The 18778-nt window shown below is 50.2% G+C and overlaps 1 protein-coding gene across 1 annotated transcript; it reads left to right on the top strand.

Moving 5' to 3' along the window:
• The first annotated feature begins 4242 nt into the window (after window positions 1–4242).
• NPS (neuropeptide S) lies at window positions 4243–7461 on the top strand. The gene is made up of 3 exons (XM_037497271.1): window positions 4243–4274; window positions 4382–4463; window positions 7249–7461. Exons 1-3 carry the CDS (start codon window positions 4267–4269, stop codon window positions 7426–7428), a joined length of 270 nt encoding a protein of 89 aa, XP_037353168.1. The 5' UTR covers window positions 4243–4266; the 3' UTR covers window positions 7429–7461.
• The last annotated feature ends 11317 nt before the right edge of the window (window positions 7462–18778 follow it).

The raw sequence follows: 18778 nt of genomic DNA, 5'->3' as shown, positions 1-18778 counted from the left end.
TATTGCAATAAATTAGCCTCAGCTCTGCGCAAGCCTTTATTTCTCCTGGTCTCGTACAAAACCAGAAAATGTGCTTGGCCACGTCCTGCATTTTAATTACACTTTCAGAGGATATAACGGTTGTATGACTTAAGAAGCAGTAAAATTAAATTGATTTTTCCATGTATGCAGAAAGATGCAGGGCTTAATGTGTGTTATAATTAGAGGCAATGGAATCAATTGTAGAATTTTTTTAATACATCAAAACCCTAAATTATACTAACCTGATAACCTCTTCTTGCTTGTTTTTAAAATCATTTCAGCACAGTCCCCAGTGCTAGCGCAGCGAGGAGAGAGGGCGAACGCACCGGGTCGGCGCTGGGGGAAGGTGCTGGCGCCGCCACAGGACGTGCGGGAAGGAGAAAGGAAAAGGCCTTCTTTGATCTTTTCAGTGCAAAAATGTCTGGCTTGACGCACTTGAACTTCTGAAGCATGATTCAGAAAGCCTCTCTCCACTTCAGCATTCACCGGCGAGACGCAAAGTCAAAACGGATCTGGCCTCTCTCTGGTGCTCACGCTGATGTCGTGGGGGTACGTGTGAGAGGCCTGGGCCACGGGAAGACAGCTCCTTCGTGACACGCTGGAGGGCAACCCTTCGAGGAGAGTCCCTTCCATCCAAGGCGGAGTCTCCTGCCCTTTAGGTTTGGACGACGGGTCTCTGTGGCTGCCGGTGACACATGCCACGGACGCCTCACTGTAGGCACGGCCAGCTGAGCCACGGTCAGCCCAGGCCCCGGCGAGCTGGGGCGCCAGAGTCCAGCCCCCGTTCTCCACTGTGACACCCCTCCTTCCGGGCATCCAGTATTCCACATCTGTCTTCTCCCCGCAGGCCAACCAGGTTTGCTGGGAAGAGGAATCTTGCTTCGGGCATTTCCAGCTCAGGCCGCTTTAGGTCGGGCTCGGAAGCTGGGCTGTTGCCTTTGGGCCTGGACGCTGGTGACCGGGAAGCTTCTGCCACTGCGTGAGGTGCTCAGGCTGTCGGCAGTCCCGAAGGAAGCTGGGTGCTGGGCTCCCACCCTGCCTCAAAGCCAGGGCTGTTTCCATGACCTGAGCCCCAGCTCCCTGCTACCCCACCCAGGGCTGCTCCACCGCTGTGGGCTCACGTTTAATAGGCAGAAATGCAAGCGCAGCTCTTGCCACTGAACGTGAGCTGAGAACTCTGGAGACAAAGTGGGGGATGGGGGGCGTCTTGTTCACGCTGTGTCCCCTGAGCCCAGCACAGGACCCAGCACGTATCAGGTGACCAAAAATACGTACCCAGTGAACGAACAGTGGGCTCAGCCCCTCTGGCGCCGACCAGGGCTTGCTGTGATCCATTCAGGCAGCGGAAGTTACTTTCAAAGCAGACGTCTTTCCCGTGGACCCACGCAGGGGTTGAAAGATTGAGGTGCCAGGCTTTCCGCGCCATCAGCCTGCTGACCTGCAGGAGAGGTGATCGCACTGGGCCGAGTGTCAGTGTGGCCGGAGGGAGGCTGAGCCCAGCCTCGGGGCCAGGGGGCGTGCGGAGGGGCTCGAGCCGGGGAAGGAAGGGCCGGCAGTGGCAGGCGGCTTGAGGACCGAGAGCTCCTGCAGGCCGTGCTCAGACTCTCGGACTTAGTCCCTTCAGAGAATGTTTACTGAATAGCTGCTGTGCTGCCTTTGAGCCTGACAAAATGCCCCAACGCTGAATGGAAACAACAGTTGTTGAATATTGTGCAACACAGAGTGGCCATCGGCTCTCCGGACTGGATGTTCCTTCTGGCCTCCGCTGGACTTGCTCCCGTGTCTGGGGCGGCTTCTGGTCACAGGCTGTGCGGGTCTGGGGCAGCTCCATACCTGAGCCTCTGGTGCACCTCCGAGGAGCGGGGCCAGCGAGGACAAGCACATCCCAGGTGATGACGGGTGTGGGGAGGAGCCAGCCACAAAAGAGTGCCCATGTCTGTTGCATTGAGTCTGCTGAGGTCCATTGTTTAAAACCAGCTTCGTGGCCAACCGCTCAGATCAGGTGTCAGCAAGTGCTGTCCTGGCCGGGGGAGAGGCGAGGGGCTAATAAGTCTGGATAAGAATCTAATGGACCAGGTCAAATATGCACCTGGAATTCCCATCGGCCTCACTCACTACCGAGCCTGAGCAATGCCAGCCCGGCCTTAGCAGCACGAGGCAGGTGGCCAGGAGGAACCCGCCCTGTCCACTGTGGGGGGGTGAGACAATCCGCGTGGCTGTGGGCTTATATCTAAACCAGTAGTGCTTATCTGTGGGCGGGAGGGAGAGAGGACAAGGATCTTACAGAATCTTTGAGAATTTTATGAAAGCTTTGACGCCTCTGCCCCACAAAGGTCCTCCTATGAGAAGGACAGTGAACAACATGCCACCTGGGGCTCCAGCGCCTGAGCCCACCTGGGCATCTCCTTGGGGTTTCATGGACGTCCAGCCAAGAGCCCCTGGTCTCAAGATGCTTCTGGAAGGCCAGAGAAGGAGAGATAGGCCCTGAAGCCCATTCTCACTGGCAATTAGATCTTGAGGGTTTCCAGACTCAGTGAAAGGCTTTCCACTCCGTCCTGGATTTCCATATTGAACTGTTTTCTAAGTGATATGGATTTATTTCCGCCAAGAAATGAGGCACTATGATACCCTTGGAGACGGGAAGCTCCACAGCCAAACAAGCTCCCAGGAGCCAGGCAAACAGCTGAAAGAAGGAAAAATATTTCAGACCATGCTTTCAGGTGACCAGCAAGAATTTCAGGTGCTTGTCTGGCCAGATCTCGGCGGAGCACAGAGAGGTTGAGTCTAGAAGGGTGTGGGGCTGTTCTGGCCTGGACAGGGGCTGGCAGCCGACTCACTGTGGGGCTGCAGGTCGCGTCCTGCCGCGTGGCCATTTCTCTGATCTTCTCAGCCAATTGAGCATCACTCAGCAAAACACGGCCCCGCGTCCTCACTCCTGTTCCCTCTATCCCCGGGTTTATTGAGCTGGGCTTCAGGGAGACCAGAGGCAAATACGTGTGTTCTGTTCCTTGGCTCTCTCAAATCTCTTTCCCTCCCAGCCCCAGATGGTGCCCCCCAAAGACCTGTGATCAAATCTCTGGATCACCTGCCCTCCCTCGCCAGGGGCGCCGATTCCTGTGGTTGGAGCTCGCCCGCGAACTCATGTGCTCTCCTGGTGGCGGCCGCCTGGGGCTCCGTGACTGACTCCTGCGGAGCCTCATGCTGGCCGCTCCCCAGAGGAAGGGAGGAAGCACCCACAAACGAGCAGCGAGTATCACACACAGGGAGCTTTGTCCTCGGAAAGGCGCTGATCTCCAGCAGGCGGGGACTTTCCCTAGTTGCTCTGTGTTCGAGGACCGTCGCGCCATCTCAGCGATACTCATGACCCGGCAGAGAGCACTTCCCTCGGTGCCGCTGCCGTGGCGGGCTCAGCGACGTCTGCCCACGTTGGCGCTCCCGAGTCAGCTCACCAATGTGGGTGCCCGTCGTCAGGCCCGGGCAGCAGGCCCTTCCCAGGACGAGGCCACGTGGGAGAGAGGAAGGAGCTGTGGCGGGCGGCTTCCTCCAGACCCAGCCAGGACTCCTGGGCTGCACACGGTGGGGTGGGGGTGCGCCTCTCCTTTACTAGAAGAACTGGAGGGACAGGCCTGAGCTTTTGCTTTCCTGCTTATACCTACCTCAGAAGTCCTAGAGGAAGGATATTATTGTACAAAGTATAAACAAACTGCATAGCTCGGGAAGACATTCCTTACTAATTTTTTCACGGTTGCAATCTTATTTTTTTAATTTTTAATTTTTAATTTATATACATTTTACATCATTGTTCATTTTTAAACAATAGGATTCCTTCCTGTTATTCTGTGAAATAAGGTGCCCGGGACACCCCAGGGAATAATGCCACCCTTCCAGTGGGTTGAGCTAAGCAAACTTCCAGCTGTTTCCAAGACCCCTGGCCCTCGAAGTCGCAGTGATGCAGTTTAGCACGCAGCGCCCTGGAGGGACATGTTTAATGGCAAACTTTAAATGAAGCCCATCACTGGAAGCACAGTGACAGTGCCTATACGTTACTGTCCTTTTCTAGCTTAACAAGAACAAAAGGCCACAGTCAGACCAATTAGTCACTTGTGATGGGACGTGATGACATTTTTACTCCTGAACTTTTCTGGTATAAAAGGGCCACCCCAGGGGGATCTGACAGCAAGCGCAAGGAATGTGAGGAATTTGGCAATAGAGCTGCCAGGCCGCAGAGATTTCTGAAAGTCCAGAATGATTAGGTAAAAGATTGCATTTTTCCGCAAAGAAAATGCTTGAATTTCTATATGCCTTTTTATTTATACTTTCGTAAATGATGCTAATCTGATCTTTTTTTCCTATTCTGCAGCTCATTAAAGTTCAATATTCTTCTAGTTCTGACAGTTTCTACGATGCATGTGTTTTGCAATTACCCTGCTTCATCTTCTAAGGTAAGAGTTTTGCCTCGATTTTTGATGCTTGACTAGAGGGCTAGAATTAACTCAGGAACTATGTGACAAAAGAGTAATTTTCCTTATTATTACAGCTTTCGATTTAAAAGTATATGTAGAGTCATGGAATTAGTTTAAAACAAAGTTTTGTGATAATAGATAATACCAGACTGTATTAAAATTTGTTTTGAATCATTTACGACTTGCTCCCTGCTTAGGAAAATATTCATTACCATGTAAAACGTGAAGTGTTTTTCCCGTGGCAATGAATTTATTCCCTGTGCATCTATTCAAACTGAAAGCAAACTATTAGCCATTGATACTATCTTAAAAATACATTGCATCACTTTTCGAAAGCAATGGATTTCCTAATTTTACAAAATGGTGACTTTTTCTGATAGAGAAAATAAGTATATGAGGTCTCAATGAATTATCAGGGAAATTATTAACTCGTGTTTATTGAAGAATATTGATTGAGCTGTTAGCTACAGTTATTGAACAGCTTAAGAATCAAAGTGAATGCCTTTCCTTGGAATTTCTGGTACTCTCTCTATGAGCTATTTCAGTTGTTTTTTGGCAATATTTTGTTTAAAAAGTAAATCTCTTCTTGCTTATAGCTTGTTACACTTTTAACTTTCCTTCACTAAAACATAACCCAGCATACCATAATTACTGAAATCAATGTAATGTATGAGACTATTTTTAGGATAATGACATCTCAATGCTCAATAATAAATATGTGTCCAAACATAATGGTCTAGCTATTTTTATTATTGATTGCCTGGCTAATCTTTGCATCTGTCATTTTTCTATCTCTTGTTTACTTAACCCAGCTTCCTTTTCCTGTTTTATTCCTATGAGCCTTCAACACTAATTTAGTCATTGATTCTATAAGACACCATATTGGTCAAGCTGATGAGTCACAATCCATAAATTGGTATTTTTTCTCAAGTGTCTTCCTAATTACTCTCTATTCTTTCCCCAAAGGTTTGTTTCTGACATTTCTGTTGGAAGAGGCAATTGTGTGGAGCTTTTTTTAAAATTAAGAATGTTCTTTCTTTTAATGCACTTATGAGAGTTCTTTGTCCATAAATGAAATGTTTCTTTCTTCCCTGAACTTTCCATATTTCTATTTTTGTGTGTGACAGTTTCATTCTCGTTAACACCCTATCTTGTTGTCATGCCTGGCCATGTAGGGCTGGTGAATGTCCAGATGGATGCCACAGAGACTCTTATGATAGGAGTTGTGCGCCGTCAAGGCCACCAGCCAGGCCAGCATGCCTTGGTATCCTGATCACCAGCCTGCCTGCCAGGGCTCCTTCAGTGACCAGCACAGGACATTACTGTCCTTTTAGGGATGCTTGGGATAGCTCTCACAGCTAGAACTGATGCTTTTTTTTTTTTTTAAATATAAGGTGATAGTGTATTTCTGGAAAGAACTGAAATGTTTCCCTTTTTGAAATGACTCACAGGCCCCTGTTTGCTGAGGATTTAAAATAGATGGTATTATTGCATGCTTAGATTTCCTCTGTGAAGACAGGCAGACGACATAGTGAGTTTTCACATGCGAGTTTTGATTGGTTCCCCGTATTTCTGAAACTCTGTTTGGTTTTTGCCAGATTCAAAATAGGAAAAAAAAAAATGCCCACCTTATTTTCAGAGGTCAGCGGAAGGCGAGCCTGGGGCACCATGACAGCTGGGGATCTTGGAAACCACCCAGCTGTGGGCAAAGGGTCCAGGGCTAATTTTATACACTCTGGCCCCAAATCAGCTTCCAGCCCCATGTCAGGATAGGAAAACATACCATTTCTAATCGCATTTTGTTTCTTCCTTTGTAACAAGAGTGTTTGGCCCCTCTCTTTCTTGTGGCCCTCGCAAAGCTGAGAAACACGGGCTTGTGCAGACGCCTGGAATCTACCCTTGCTTTCTCGGCAAGTCACTTGATTTCCTCATTAAAAAAAATCACAATTAAGGAAATAATAATAATACCTAGTTCATTGAGCTCTTTGAGGGGATAAAATGAGATGACGCTCAAAGCACGTGGCGTTAGCATCATGGCAAATCATGCAACACCTCAGCTCCTCCTCTGCTGAGATTTCCAGTCGTAACTCATCACTGGTCTCACCTCCTCCAAGACCAGAGAGAGGAAATGTGGCAAGAGCTGGAGATGCTTATCTGGTGCCTGGGCCTGGTGGCCTCGCTGCACTGCCCGTTCTCCAGGGCCAGCCTGAGCTCTAAGATTGCAGATGTTTCTTTCATGAAGAAGCACCCCAGCTCTCTCCTGTATCTATCTCCAAGACCTTCAAAGTGCTCCGAGGAGCTGAGCCCAAGACAAAAGATGAGGACGCTGGTATTCAGGCAGCAAGGGCTCCCACAGACCTGGACGCGTGCCCAGGACGGCTCCAAAGGTCCCACCCGATACCTGAGTTTGATGATTGTGGCCTGCTTTTCTCAAAGAACTTAAAAACTACTCCCAAGACTAACTAGTACCACTTGAAATACTCTTTGGAAAGTAAATAGCAATAAGATAACTAGATACAGTGTATGATGCAAATATGGATAACAGCAATTTTATTAGTAGGGTAAAACTTAGGCAAGAGTGTGGGCAGCTCCAAACAGTGGTTCGTACTTAGAGAAAGTATGTATTATATTTTGGCAGAATTTTTTCCTTTAAAAAGATTGGATGTGCTGGATTCATTGCCTTACAACTTTGAGAATGATGACTGTTAAAATAAACTTTAACCCTCATGCTGTATTCGCTTCTCCTCCCCATCTGAATCACCAGGTGTCTGGAAAATCCGATTGCTTTCTCATCCTGCTGAACAGCTGCCCACCCAGGACAGGCAGGAGTGAGGAGCTGGATTCTCCAAAGCCCGTCTTGGAGAAGATGTCTATTAAGAGGTCCTTCCGCAATGGAGTTGGCATGGGGGTGAAAAAAACTTCCTTTCAAAGAACAAAATCATGATTAAGTGTGCAAAAGGCTCTGGAGATTAATCTCACTTTGTTGAGTGTGACTAATGTACTAAAAGCACTTATATCTTTATCATTCAGTACTGGTGTGCTCAATTCTTAAATATCTTTATCTTCTAACTGGTACAGAGTAAAATTGAGTTTAAAAAAAAAAAAGTGCACCTGTTTCGACCTTCCCCCATCCGAGAATGAACTATGAGAAGAGGTAGCGACTCCTCTGAGCAGGGATGGCCTTTGACCTGAAGTTGGCTGGAGGTCTGAGCATCTTCGGGCTCACGGCGATGGGGGAATGACCCCCCCGGCGGTGCTGTAATACATAGTACCGATTACTTTTAAACAGTTTCTGAGATGACTTAGCAGGGCCAATTTTTTAAGAATATGCCATTTGAGCTTCTAGGCAAGTGCTGTGGCATCACCTTTCACCCACCAATCCACCAGGTCACCACCCCGGAGAGGCCTCTCGCTGCTCTTCCGTCAAATAGACTTAGCCAAGGACTGTTGCTTTATCTTGGAAATGTGTTGCCTTTAAAAAAAATTTTAAACACAGAAAGATGCCAGTCACAATGATGACCACAGAGAGGTCGGGGGAGGGGGTTGATCGTGCGCCAGTTCCCCAAACTCTGCTGTGCGCACCCGCCCCCCCGCCCCCCCCCCCCCGGAATGCCTTGGAAACTCCTGAGCTTCCTTTTTCCCCAAGGGTAATGCAACCCGGGCTGATGTGTTATTTCAAAATCACACTTTAGAAAACATGTTTGATCCTGCAACCTGCTGAGTGCTCGGCGCATCCCGACCAAGAAAACCCTGTGCTTTCCGTTTTGCTGTGTGTGTGTCGACGTGGTTCAGCTGAACAAGTCCTGGTGCAGCTTGGTCGAAGGGCCCCGTGCCCTTTTTGCTTCTTCTGCCCATGATCTTAGCCTCTGCTTCTGTGGGGTCAGCTTTAAAGACAACCAAGAGGCCAGTGGCAGCTCCCCGCTCCTTCCTCTCTACTCCAAGACCAGGATCCTCTCAGCACAGACGGAGATGCCGGGAGGGAGGGTCTCCTGGGCGGCGTCCTGTCTGTTCACAGGCTCTGCAGTGTGTGAGGCTTGGCGGGCAGGAGGAAAAGAGCTTCCAGGCCACTGGGGAGGAGCAGGCCACTGGGGGGAACTGAGGTTTATCTCTGCCGAGGAGCTTTGGTGGGGGAGCTAATTAGACAGCCCAACAGGCATTATTTACTTCTGCAAAGTTGAAAAACAGTCATTGCATGAATAAGCTCATGGTAAGTGTGGTGCCAATCGGGCATCTCGCAGAAGGAAAAGAAAGGATTGTTGTTGCGGGGGAATCTTCTTAATTTTCTATTTGCATTTACATGGCTTGGTAGGAATAATAAAACACTAAAAACATAATTGGAAAAATTCTCTTCTCATTTCTGGATCTAAAATGCCATTCTAACCCCAGGGACAAGGGCCTATGAAAAAGTATTTGCACTCTAAAAATTCTGGCAGGCAGGGAAATTTGTTTGCTGAGGAAAAATTGTGCCTCCTGCTAAGGTTTTAGGAGTAAAGTGTTTAAGATAAAAAATACTTCCGAGCCATGTTTAGACAATGTCATCGGTGTAGCTGAATGATGGCCACGTAAACCTTTGTGGGGAGTGACCCCAGAGCCCGGCGGTTAGAGGGTGGGTCAGTTTCCAGGGCCCCAGACAAGTCTGCCTGCTCCCATGGTGTGTGGAGATTGGCCTGGGGAGCAGGAGGGGCAGTGAGGGGTCACTGAGTGTTGGGGTGCCTTCTTGTTTTCAGGGGCTGTTGATGGAGGCCTGGGTTTTGCCTTTAGAACAAGCTGCCTCAGGCAAGATTTCAGAGGTCCTTGGGATGCAAGAATCCCAGAGACAAGTAACATTAAGAATGAATTTCAGCAATTCTACCTTAACTTGATGACGCTGTGTTTCTTGCCTGGAGAGAGATTACAGAGGGGAGAAGGAAAAGAAACTATTAGGGCCATGTGGGGTGGGGGTGGGAGAAAGTGGGTGCAGAGAAGGTGACCGCCACAGTGGGTCCTGGGGCAGGGTCCCCAAGACCACTTCTCTGGCCACACAGGTACGGCGTGGCTCCCAGGGCCAGAGCTGGCTCTGCTGCATGACTCGGCTAAACTTCTAGAACATTTTTGGGCCCAAGTTCCATCACTTATGAAGTGGGGCTAGAACTACTTACCTGGAGGACTGCTCGTTTGTTTATTCATTTGTCAATTCATTCACTTGGCTGATGTTTATTGGTACCCACCGCACTCCTGGGAGAGCCTTCTAGACACTGGGAATGCCGCAGTTAAGAAAGCAAACCCAGGGCCTCCCCTGGTGGCGCAGCAGTTGAGCGCTGGGCTGTGAAGCTCCCTCAGCCTCTGCAGCGCCGGTTCGATCCCCGGCTACTCCCCGGCCACCAGGGGAGGGTCCCACATGGCTCACAGACCTCTCCTGCCGCCCGCTGCTCCCCTCAGCAGTGTGCTTCGGTCCTTCTGCCTGCTCTGCTCCCCGCTCTGGCTCTGGTGAATCCTCTCACCCTCCCGTGCTTCTGACTGTACCCAGTGCTTGTGTAAATAAATAAATAAATCTTTAGAAAAAAAAAAAGAAAGCAAACTCAATTCCTGCTCTTGTTGATCTTGTCTTTGGAGTGGGGGGTGGGGAAAACAAGATGATGTGCATGGATGGCGGTGAGGAAGGAGTGCGTGCTGAGGCTAGGAGCGGGGAGTGTCCTTTCAGATGCTGTGATCGGGGAAAGTGTTGCTGAAAACAATGAGTACAAATCCCCAAAATTCCCAGAGCAGAATGAGCAGGGAAAGGAGGAAGGAAGGAGCTTTTCCAGCCGGGAGAGCTTCCTCAGGGCCTACCAAGACTGTGGCTTTTTCTCTGAATTACATGGGTGGTGGCTGGAGAGTTTGCGCAAAGAAAGGACATCACCCGGTGTATCTTCCAGCCCTCTTGAATTGGGAGGAATGAGAAACGGAGTGAATATACAGTCGGCCTCAATAGTACCTACAGAGGAAGCCTGCGACTCACGTAGCCTTCCTTCCTCGCTTGTTTCGTAGCTGGGGCCTGGGGAGCTACTGAGTTGTGAGCAGGGACCTCGGTGGGGACCTCTATGGGGAGGGCTGCCGCTCTCCAAGGTGCTGGACGGACTTGGGCACGAGAGGCTGCCTGTCTCCTCCTGAGAACTGGTTTTGACAATGATTCCTGTTCCCCTGGATTCTCTTTCTTGTAAGAATGAGGAACATTTTGTACTCACTTGCAATTACTTAGATTTCCATAGAAGCCTCTCCAATTCTGAGAGAGGGATGCATGATTGCCAGTGTGTGTGACTGGAAAGTCCAAGTAAAGAAAGAGAAGAAGGAAGATTTCAGCTCAGCACCTGAATTTTTGGGAGGCCCCTGTTGTTTTCTTTCTGTTGCCGATTTAATTCTGATGCAGAATCATTAAAAAACAAATAGGGAGGATTTCTGCTACAAAATTTCCACTCTGAACACTCAGCCTCATCCATTTTCAAGCAGTTGCAGGAAAGAGCAACATTTTAGGAAAGGAAAATCTGAAAACAATTGAACTTCATCTCCCACATATAGTGAGACCCAAAGCATGACAATTTGACATTAAAATCCCATTTCTACACTAAATATTCTTATCTCTTATTTGGACCCATTAGGAAATAACAGCCAGAAAGAAGCACCAGGAGCCTTTCCTCCCCCGCCCCCCCACCCCATCTGTCTCCCTCAGCTCACAGCCTTGCAGTCTTGCACATTAGAGGCAGAGAGGCTGGCCTCCACTGGTGGACGTGCACGTCTTTGCATCTCCTCTATGGAGGGGAGGTGCTCCTCAGAGGGGGGCCCTGCCAGCTCCCTCTGGGACAGACTCCGTGGCTGATGCCCCTTCCTCTTCAGGAGTGCTGTGCCTGCTTTCAGTTTCTGCTGCACCTCCCCCTGCAGTGACCTTTAGGGTTAACCGGCCCTAGGGCCGGCTGGGCAACCAGCGCGCAGGGGGAGAACAGCATAACACCCTGAAGCAGAGGAAGTACAGCGGAAGTTCTCTGAAAAGGCAGAAGCTTATCAAAAGATAACGACCACCAGGAACCACTACAAGAATGCTAAAAATCTTATTCCGTCTTTCTAGAACTACAAACTTTAATCCCTTATCTGTCTTTCTAAACTTCCTTCTTTCTTCCATAATGGTCATTGCTTGTTATGTAGATCACCTCCCTGATGGTGATAGACTGAGCCCATGAGCAAGCTGATTTCCTTGATATTCATTCCTGTGCTTTTGGAAAACATATATATACTGGTCACAAACTCAAAGAAAATTACACTCAGATTTTCACTCTTGAAGTGTGTCTGTTTGTCATTTCTTTCACCGACGCCCTGACCACCCTGCACGCTTCTCTCAACCCTGAGGTGGCCTCATCGTCTACTGCTGTGCTGGTCCGCGGCAAGTTTCCCCACACTGGAGTATGCAGTTTTCCTGAACAGTGGACACCCCAGCTTCCAGCCTTGGCTTCCCCTGGCTGGCAAATCCATTCCCCTGCCTGTCTTACAAAAAGTGGGGTGGCAGTAGCGTGCCCCTCCTGGAGCACACACCGTGAAGGACCCAGCAGGTCTCCAGGGGATGGCCGCGACCCAAACCAGGTCCTGCAGGCGCCGTCCAGCTGCTGTGCCGTCTGCCTGTGGGCTGCTTTCCACCATGTGGTGTGGACACTTCCTAGACCTTTGGCTGACACCTTCCTGGCTGACCTCTGCCTATCAGCTGCTAAATTCAGCCAGAAAACCTGCTCAATAATCAAACCCAAAATGATCTCTGCTCACTGGACTCAATCTGTGGTTACACACAGGCCCCTTTGTTAGCCGACCACCCCCCACCCCAACTTACCAGGTCTGGGCCTTGTACCAAGTGCTTTCCTTTCCACACATTGTGCCATTTACTCCCGCGGCTGCCCTGTGAGAGGAGCCGTGGTTGAGGCTGTGCCGGCGCAGGTTAGGACACCGAGGCTGAGCCAGAACCGTTAGTGTAGTCATGGGCGCCGAGGCCATGTGCCTGGCAGTGGGCATGTCTGTCAAACTCCAGAGAGACCCCTGAGCCTTGATCACTCACTGTCCCGTCTGATGCCAGGCCGTAATCTGAGGAGAAGAAATCAGAAGTCAGAGAAGGCATATGGAGTGGTTGGGTTTTTCACATCCGTTCAAATGGGCCACTTGGCCCAGTGTTTGGAAGCCAGCGGGAGGGGCAGGTCTGTGGGGTCCCTGGCTGAGATTAGCATGGGATTGAAAGGCTGGTCAAGCAGGCTGCCCTCTTGGGCGGCCTGGGCTGCACCTGATGTGCTGAAGGCTGAGCGAGAAAGGATTCTCCCTCTCTGCCACACTGTCTCTGAGCCAAGCATGGATCTTCTGCCTCAGATTCAGACCTGACCTGGACTTATGCCACCGGCTCTCTCTCCTTCTCTCTCCCACAGCCTCTGACCCCGACAAACAAGTGCATCGCTTTTCCACTGCTACTTACAAACTGCCAGGAACATAGTGATTTTTTTTTGACAGTTTTTAGACATTAAACTTTATTTTTCTCATTGGGGTGAACACCACAAGATGGGGACCATGGAGACCACATTAAAGTCCATCCCCTCCAGAAGTTACCTGACTCCGGGGCTGGGAGCCTCCCTTGACATCTGAAGCTCTTGGACTTCGGAAGCCGTTGTCTCGTGGGGGAGTTTGGGCACTTTCGAATGGCACAGGCTGGTTCAGAAAAGGTGGCTGTCGTTGGAGAATAAGGAAGACACTGTAGAGACTAAGTGAACACAATAGACAAAAGAGTCTCAGGGAAAGGAAATGAAGATGTATTTGAAATTTCCAGCATTTGTTTCCCATGGTGAAATGTGCTCCCAGGGGAGAGAACAAAGACACAATTAGAAAATGACTGGATCCAATTCAAATAGAAAACTCTGGAATGATAAAGGAGCTGCTTGAGCACTTGGTAAACACCGACTTTCTATGGCGGAGGAGCCCTTTTGTAAATGACAGAGACCGTGCGTTTCCGTCGACCACAGGAGACTGTGGGGAGTTTCACGAGAGAAGCGCCTGCAGGTCTGTGACTTGTTCGCCGTCCACGATGGGCCCTCTCGCATCCTTGGGCACGCAGCTTAGTAATTATCAGAGTGAGTTATGGTCTCTGCCAAAGGATGACATTAGTTGGAATCCTGCTTCCTGCCTCCTTGATGGAAACCCTCCAAGGACAGAGAAGAATTATGGGTTAAGGTTCTTTTATAGCCTTTAAGAAACAGGATCTGCAGCTCCAGCTGGAGCACTGTGTTCCCGCTCGGCTCCTCCGGGTTGAGGTAACCCAGGCCGCGGGTGTGGCCAAGCCAGCTCTGCGGGGTCAGCGTGGCGGGACAGCTACAAGCACAGGCTCTGGACTCAGACATATTTGAGCTCAGACTGTATTCTACGTGGTCACGAGCTGTCTGGCTGTGGACCTGTCCCTGGACTCCTCGGCCGCCTCATCTGTGAAATGGACCCATCGTGACATCACAAGCGTCACAGCGAGAGGTAAGCGAAGGGCTGCGCGGTGCTCGGCGGACGCAGCTCCACCTGGGGAGTGTCGCGTCTGAGGCGGCCGGCTGCACAGAAGTGCCCCACACACCCCAGCGTGATGCTGACCACCACGGGGACTGGAGCCCACCTGGAAATCCAGGCGCTGAGGTCAGGAGCGGACACAGCTCCCTGAGGGCGGAGACCATGTCGGCGCCATTTCCAAGTATATTGCCGAGAAATATAGACGTTGGTGTGTTTCCCAGGGAAGGGGGTGGGGTCTGTGTCCTATCGAAACAGTGTGACTACCTGATGCCCACCGTGAGACTGACCACACAGATGGGCACCGGGCAGACCGAGGATGACCACACGGGCCCACAGAAGCAGCCTGGGGGCCAGTCTCCGGGGCAACTGGTCCAGAACATCCGGGACTGGGTCAGAGAGAACCAGTTTTTCCATTTTCGTTGCTTCCACATCCAACTCAGAGCCAGCAGAGAGTGTCCCCCAGCTCCCAAACAGCCCCAGAGGCTCCACTTGCAGGGGGCGCCCCCGTCCCCTCACAGGGACGCCAACCAGAGCCCTCCTGAGCCCCTGTCCCCTACAAAGCTCCTGGCGCCTCTGCCTGCTGCAGGCCCTCGGACCTCCAGACGGCGGCTGAGCCCGCGGCCTCGGTGAGTGCTGGAGGCAGAGCCGCCTCTCACCCAGAGCTCTGGTTTCCGGGACACCGAGACAGCCATGGGGAGGGGCAGCGACATGCCGTCAGGGGACGCCACAGAGTTGTTGGGAAGTAAGTCAGCAGGCCTGAACTTTTACAAGTGATTTTTGTGGGCCTCCCTGGTGGCGCAAGGGGTTAAGCACAGCACTATGGAGCTGTCCACAGCCTCTGCAGCACGAGTTCGATCCCCGGCCAGGGAGCTGACCCACGTGGCACAGCAGACCTCTCCTGGTTCCTGCTGCTCCCCTCAGCAGTGTGTTTCAGCCAGTCTGCCTGTTCTGCTCCCTGCTGTGCCTCTGGTGAGTCCTCTCACCCCCCACACCTCTGGCCTGTGCCCCAGCTCTTATATGCGTAAATAAATAAATCTTTTTTTAAAAGTGACTTGAAATAAAGATATGGTTGGTTTACTTACTGTGAATTAAAAAATCAGATATTTGTAAAGTTTGGACAATGAAGGACAAATATGACCCTAATCTCACTTCCCACAGATAACTGAGGTAACTGCTCTTTTTTCAGATATCTACGTGATGTGGGCGGGTCTCTCTCTCTCTCTCTCTCTCTCTCACACACACACACACACACACACACGGGTGCATGAAACTTACACAAATGTGATCACATAATTCTACTCCGAATCTGTTTTCTAGTTCCTATGTGAGGGGATCTCCCATGTCTGGGAATATGAAAATACACTGTTGTGTCACCACCGGTGAATTGCCCCAGAATTAGCTTAACCACCCCCTGTTAATGTACATTTAGATCATTCTATATTGTGTAGCGGGGAGCATGTGCTGTGTGCGTGTATGTGCGTGTATATGCATGTGCATGTGTGTGTTTCTATCCATTAGTCCAGTTGCTTTCCAGGGGGGAGGCTGGCCCGTAGGTGTCCAATCCAAAACCTGGGCATCTCTGGGAGAGAGACAGTTCACTCCGGTGCCCTGCGCAATGTCCAGCTTTGCAAATCTTGCCAATTGGTTAAAGTCACATTGTCTTGTTGAAATTTGAAGTTTTTCTTTCTCTCTTTTTAAAAAATTGCACTTTCTCATTTTCTTACTACTGGTGAGGCTAGACACGCACCGTATTGATGCGCGCCAACTATTTGCACACCAACTTTTGGAATTTTTTATTAATGGCCTTGGCCATTTTTTGGCCCATTTTGCAATCGGGTGGCCTTTCCTACAGCTGTGAAGACGTCGTTGTGCAATAGGACAGCACACGTTTTGTCATTATTTTATAATTATATTTTTGTTTTATTTGTATTTCGCTTATAAATAGCCGTCCTTTTTCTCCCTTCCAGTTTCTGGCTATTGGATCATGAGAAAGAAAATATGTCCCCATTCCAAGATAATGAAAGGTTTCAGGGTTTGATTTAAATCTTTGATCCCAGGCATCATCTCTTGCTGAGTTAAATTATATCCTCAAGTGTATTTTCATAAAGGTGCATCAACCCTCTTTGCATATTTAGGACGTCCTTCTGCTGACTTCTCAGGTAAACAGCAGCTTTTGGGCACACTGCTTGAGGTGAGCGTTTTTCTTTTTTTTCTGTCAAAGTTTTATAGGCGCCGGGCGGCTCCATTTTCTCCCGAAAGCCCACGATGCTGGGAAGTGCTCTTGGTTTTTGTTTTTTTTTTTGTTTTTTTTTTTTTTGGCTTACAAGTCACCCGTCTCTTCTTGTTGAATATTTATAAGTCTTTTAGTGTCCTTAAAGTTCAGTAATCTTACCAGAATAAATCCCAGTGTTTATCATTTTCTATTCATTTTCTGGGTCAGGGTGCTTTCCTCAAAGCTCCTTTCTCCAGCATTTTTATTGTCATTCAGTTACACGTGTTTGTGCTCTGCTTCCTGGAACCCACCAGCCACATCATCCCCAATGCCAATCGCATTTTGATCACTGTCTTAGTCTGAATCCCCCAAAGTGCAAAATGTGGAAAAACTTCACAGTGACCCTTTATTCAGAGGAGTGAATAAAGCAAGGGCTTGGGGAGCAGTGCGGGGGGGGGCAACGGTGGCTCACAGTGACTCGGGCTGCACCGTCAGGGACAGTCACCAGAGGCGGGGGAAGTGCAAGGCATTTGTCTGCTGGGTCTGGGGGCAGACACCAGCTTGCTCCTGTCCATCAAAGCGCGTCCATACTTACAGGTTGTGCTGTCCGACCCCAGGCAGCCACCAAGGAAACCACATCTCTGTCCCACGGTGTACCCTGACCTCTGGGAAGCTTCATCTGAGCCTGGATGTGCTGGGAGGGGCAGGAGCCCTGATACTGCCGGGCTGGTGCAGATGCAGAGAGCCGGTAGCCATAGGAAACACGCAGAGGGTGGGCTGGGGGCGTGCGCAGGTGCAGGCTCAGAGCTGACCAGGCCGGCGCTGCCCTGTCCTGGGGTGCGTGCCCCGTGCCTCTGGGCAAGCCCTCTCTTGGATCCAGTTTTCTGCGGGATTCCTCTCTTTCTTGGTCTTTTGCCTCCATGTTATCTGTGGCTTTCAGCCCTGCCCTGAACAGTATTAGATTGGTCTCTGCAATCTCCGTTCTAATCCCTGCAGCTTCTAAAGCATTTTGTGGTTCTGCAACGATACTCTTCCTCGTCATTGTTTCAACATAGACATGCCAGGTCTATTTTACTCTCATTCTATTTTTCCTTTTTCTATCTTCTTCTGTTCTTTTTACACTCTAAGAATGTGGAGAAATGCCCTGATTTATTTGATTTCCACAAATGACAGCATCTATTTATTCTCCCCCTCTTGCTTTCTTTTTTTAAATAAAATTTCAGAATAAGGCTTTTGATGGCAAATAATTTATTTAGCATCAAGATCAATTCTTATAGCATATCAAATCAGGTAGGAGGCACAGGCATGTGCAAGATGGTGTTTAAAATATAATAGCGCTTTGTGAACCAGCAAGGGGTTAGTCTCAGTGCTATCAAATTAGCACCAGCCACTGCTGCACGAGTTTGATCCCCAGCCAGGGAGCTACCCACATGGGGCAGCAGCCCTCTCCTGTCACCCTGCTGCTCTCCTCAGCAGTAGATTTCAGTTTTTCTGTCTCTTCTGCTCCCCACTCTGTCTTTGGTGAGTCCTCTCACACCCCACACCTCTGGCCTGGACCCCAGTTCTTGTGTGCATAAATAAATAAATAAATAAATAAAATAAACATAAATAAAATAAACATTTTAAAAGAAAAGAAACTTCTATGCCATTGCAAATCGAGGGTGGGCAGACGGCAGTGCCCCCCGTGATGCCTTCCTCAGCTCAATGAGCAAAATCAGGTGGAATCAGACTGGGTGGGGCCTGGTCGACCCTGCTTGGCCGCGGGAGCACTCAGGGCCCGGTGCGATCCCAGCTTGTGGCTGTCAGCGTGCCACCTTGGGCCAGCGCTTACTTCTCTAGGATGCAGTTCTGTAACCTGTAAATTATCCTGGAGGCAGTCACTGTTTCCAAGGTCTTATGCAGATGAAAGGAGAGAACGCCCACTAAAGACCTGCGCCGGGTCGGATGCCCAGTCAGCCCAACAAACGGGTACCACTTTTGGCACCGTTCTCAGCACGGAACCACCACACGGCCCTCACTGTGGTCATCATCACCAAGCCAGCGCTCTCCTGTGCGGAAGCCACTTGTCCATTTCTGCGGCCCAGGCAGTGCCGCGTCCTGACTCCCTGCCGCGGCCCGTGGCCTTGCCGGCTGCCGGGACAACGGAGAGATGAGCTCCGCGTGGCCTTCCCAGGCCTCCCGCACCGGAGTCAGGGGCACTGTTTACACGGATGTCCTGTCCTTCAAGTCCGTGACTCGTGGCTCCACTCGCTCTGCTCCCATGGATGAGAGGGCTGAGGGCCTTTCCGCCTGGCCGCCGTGTTCCCAGGAGGCCTGAAGCTGGCCCCTTCCCTGCCCTCAGCCGCCGCAGCTCTCATCTGCACAGCCCACGAGGGTGTCCAGGCCCCGGGGAACATTCACCTGACTCTACTTCCAGGTCTAAACCGCAGGCTCCACTTACCATGATGCTGCTGGTTAACGCCTCCTGGTAATGAGCCATTGCCTCCAGCAATGGCCTGGAAACTCAGGGGTGCTAGGAGACCCTCCCTGGGGATTTTCAATGAGAAAATACTGCTGAGAT

This window comes from Talpa occidentalis, unplaced genomic scaffold, assembly GCF_014898055.3.
Source record: "Talpa occidentalis isolate TD23 unplaced genomic scaffold, MPIMG_talOcc4v2.1 talOcc4.8, whole genome shotgun sequence".
Lineage (NCBI taxonomy): Eukaryota > Metazoa > Chordata > Mammalia > Eulipotyphla > Talpidae > Talpa > Talpa occidentalis.
The sequence above is the reverse complement of the archived record's forward strand: the minus strand, read 5'-3'. Positions and strand labels throughout refer to the sequence as shown.

Bases quoted from the DNA above. Each gene is read 5' to 3' on its own strand.
- NPS (XM_037497271.1), top strand. The intron at 4,464-7,248 runs GTAAGAGTTTTG...CTGAATCACCAG, and splicing joins ACCCTGCTTCATCTTCTAAG to GTGTCTGGAAAATCCGATTG.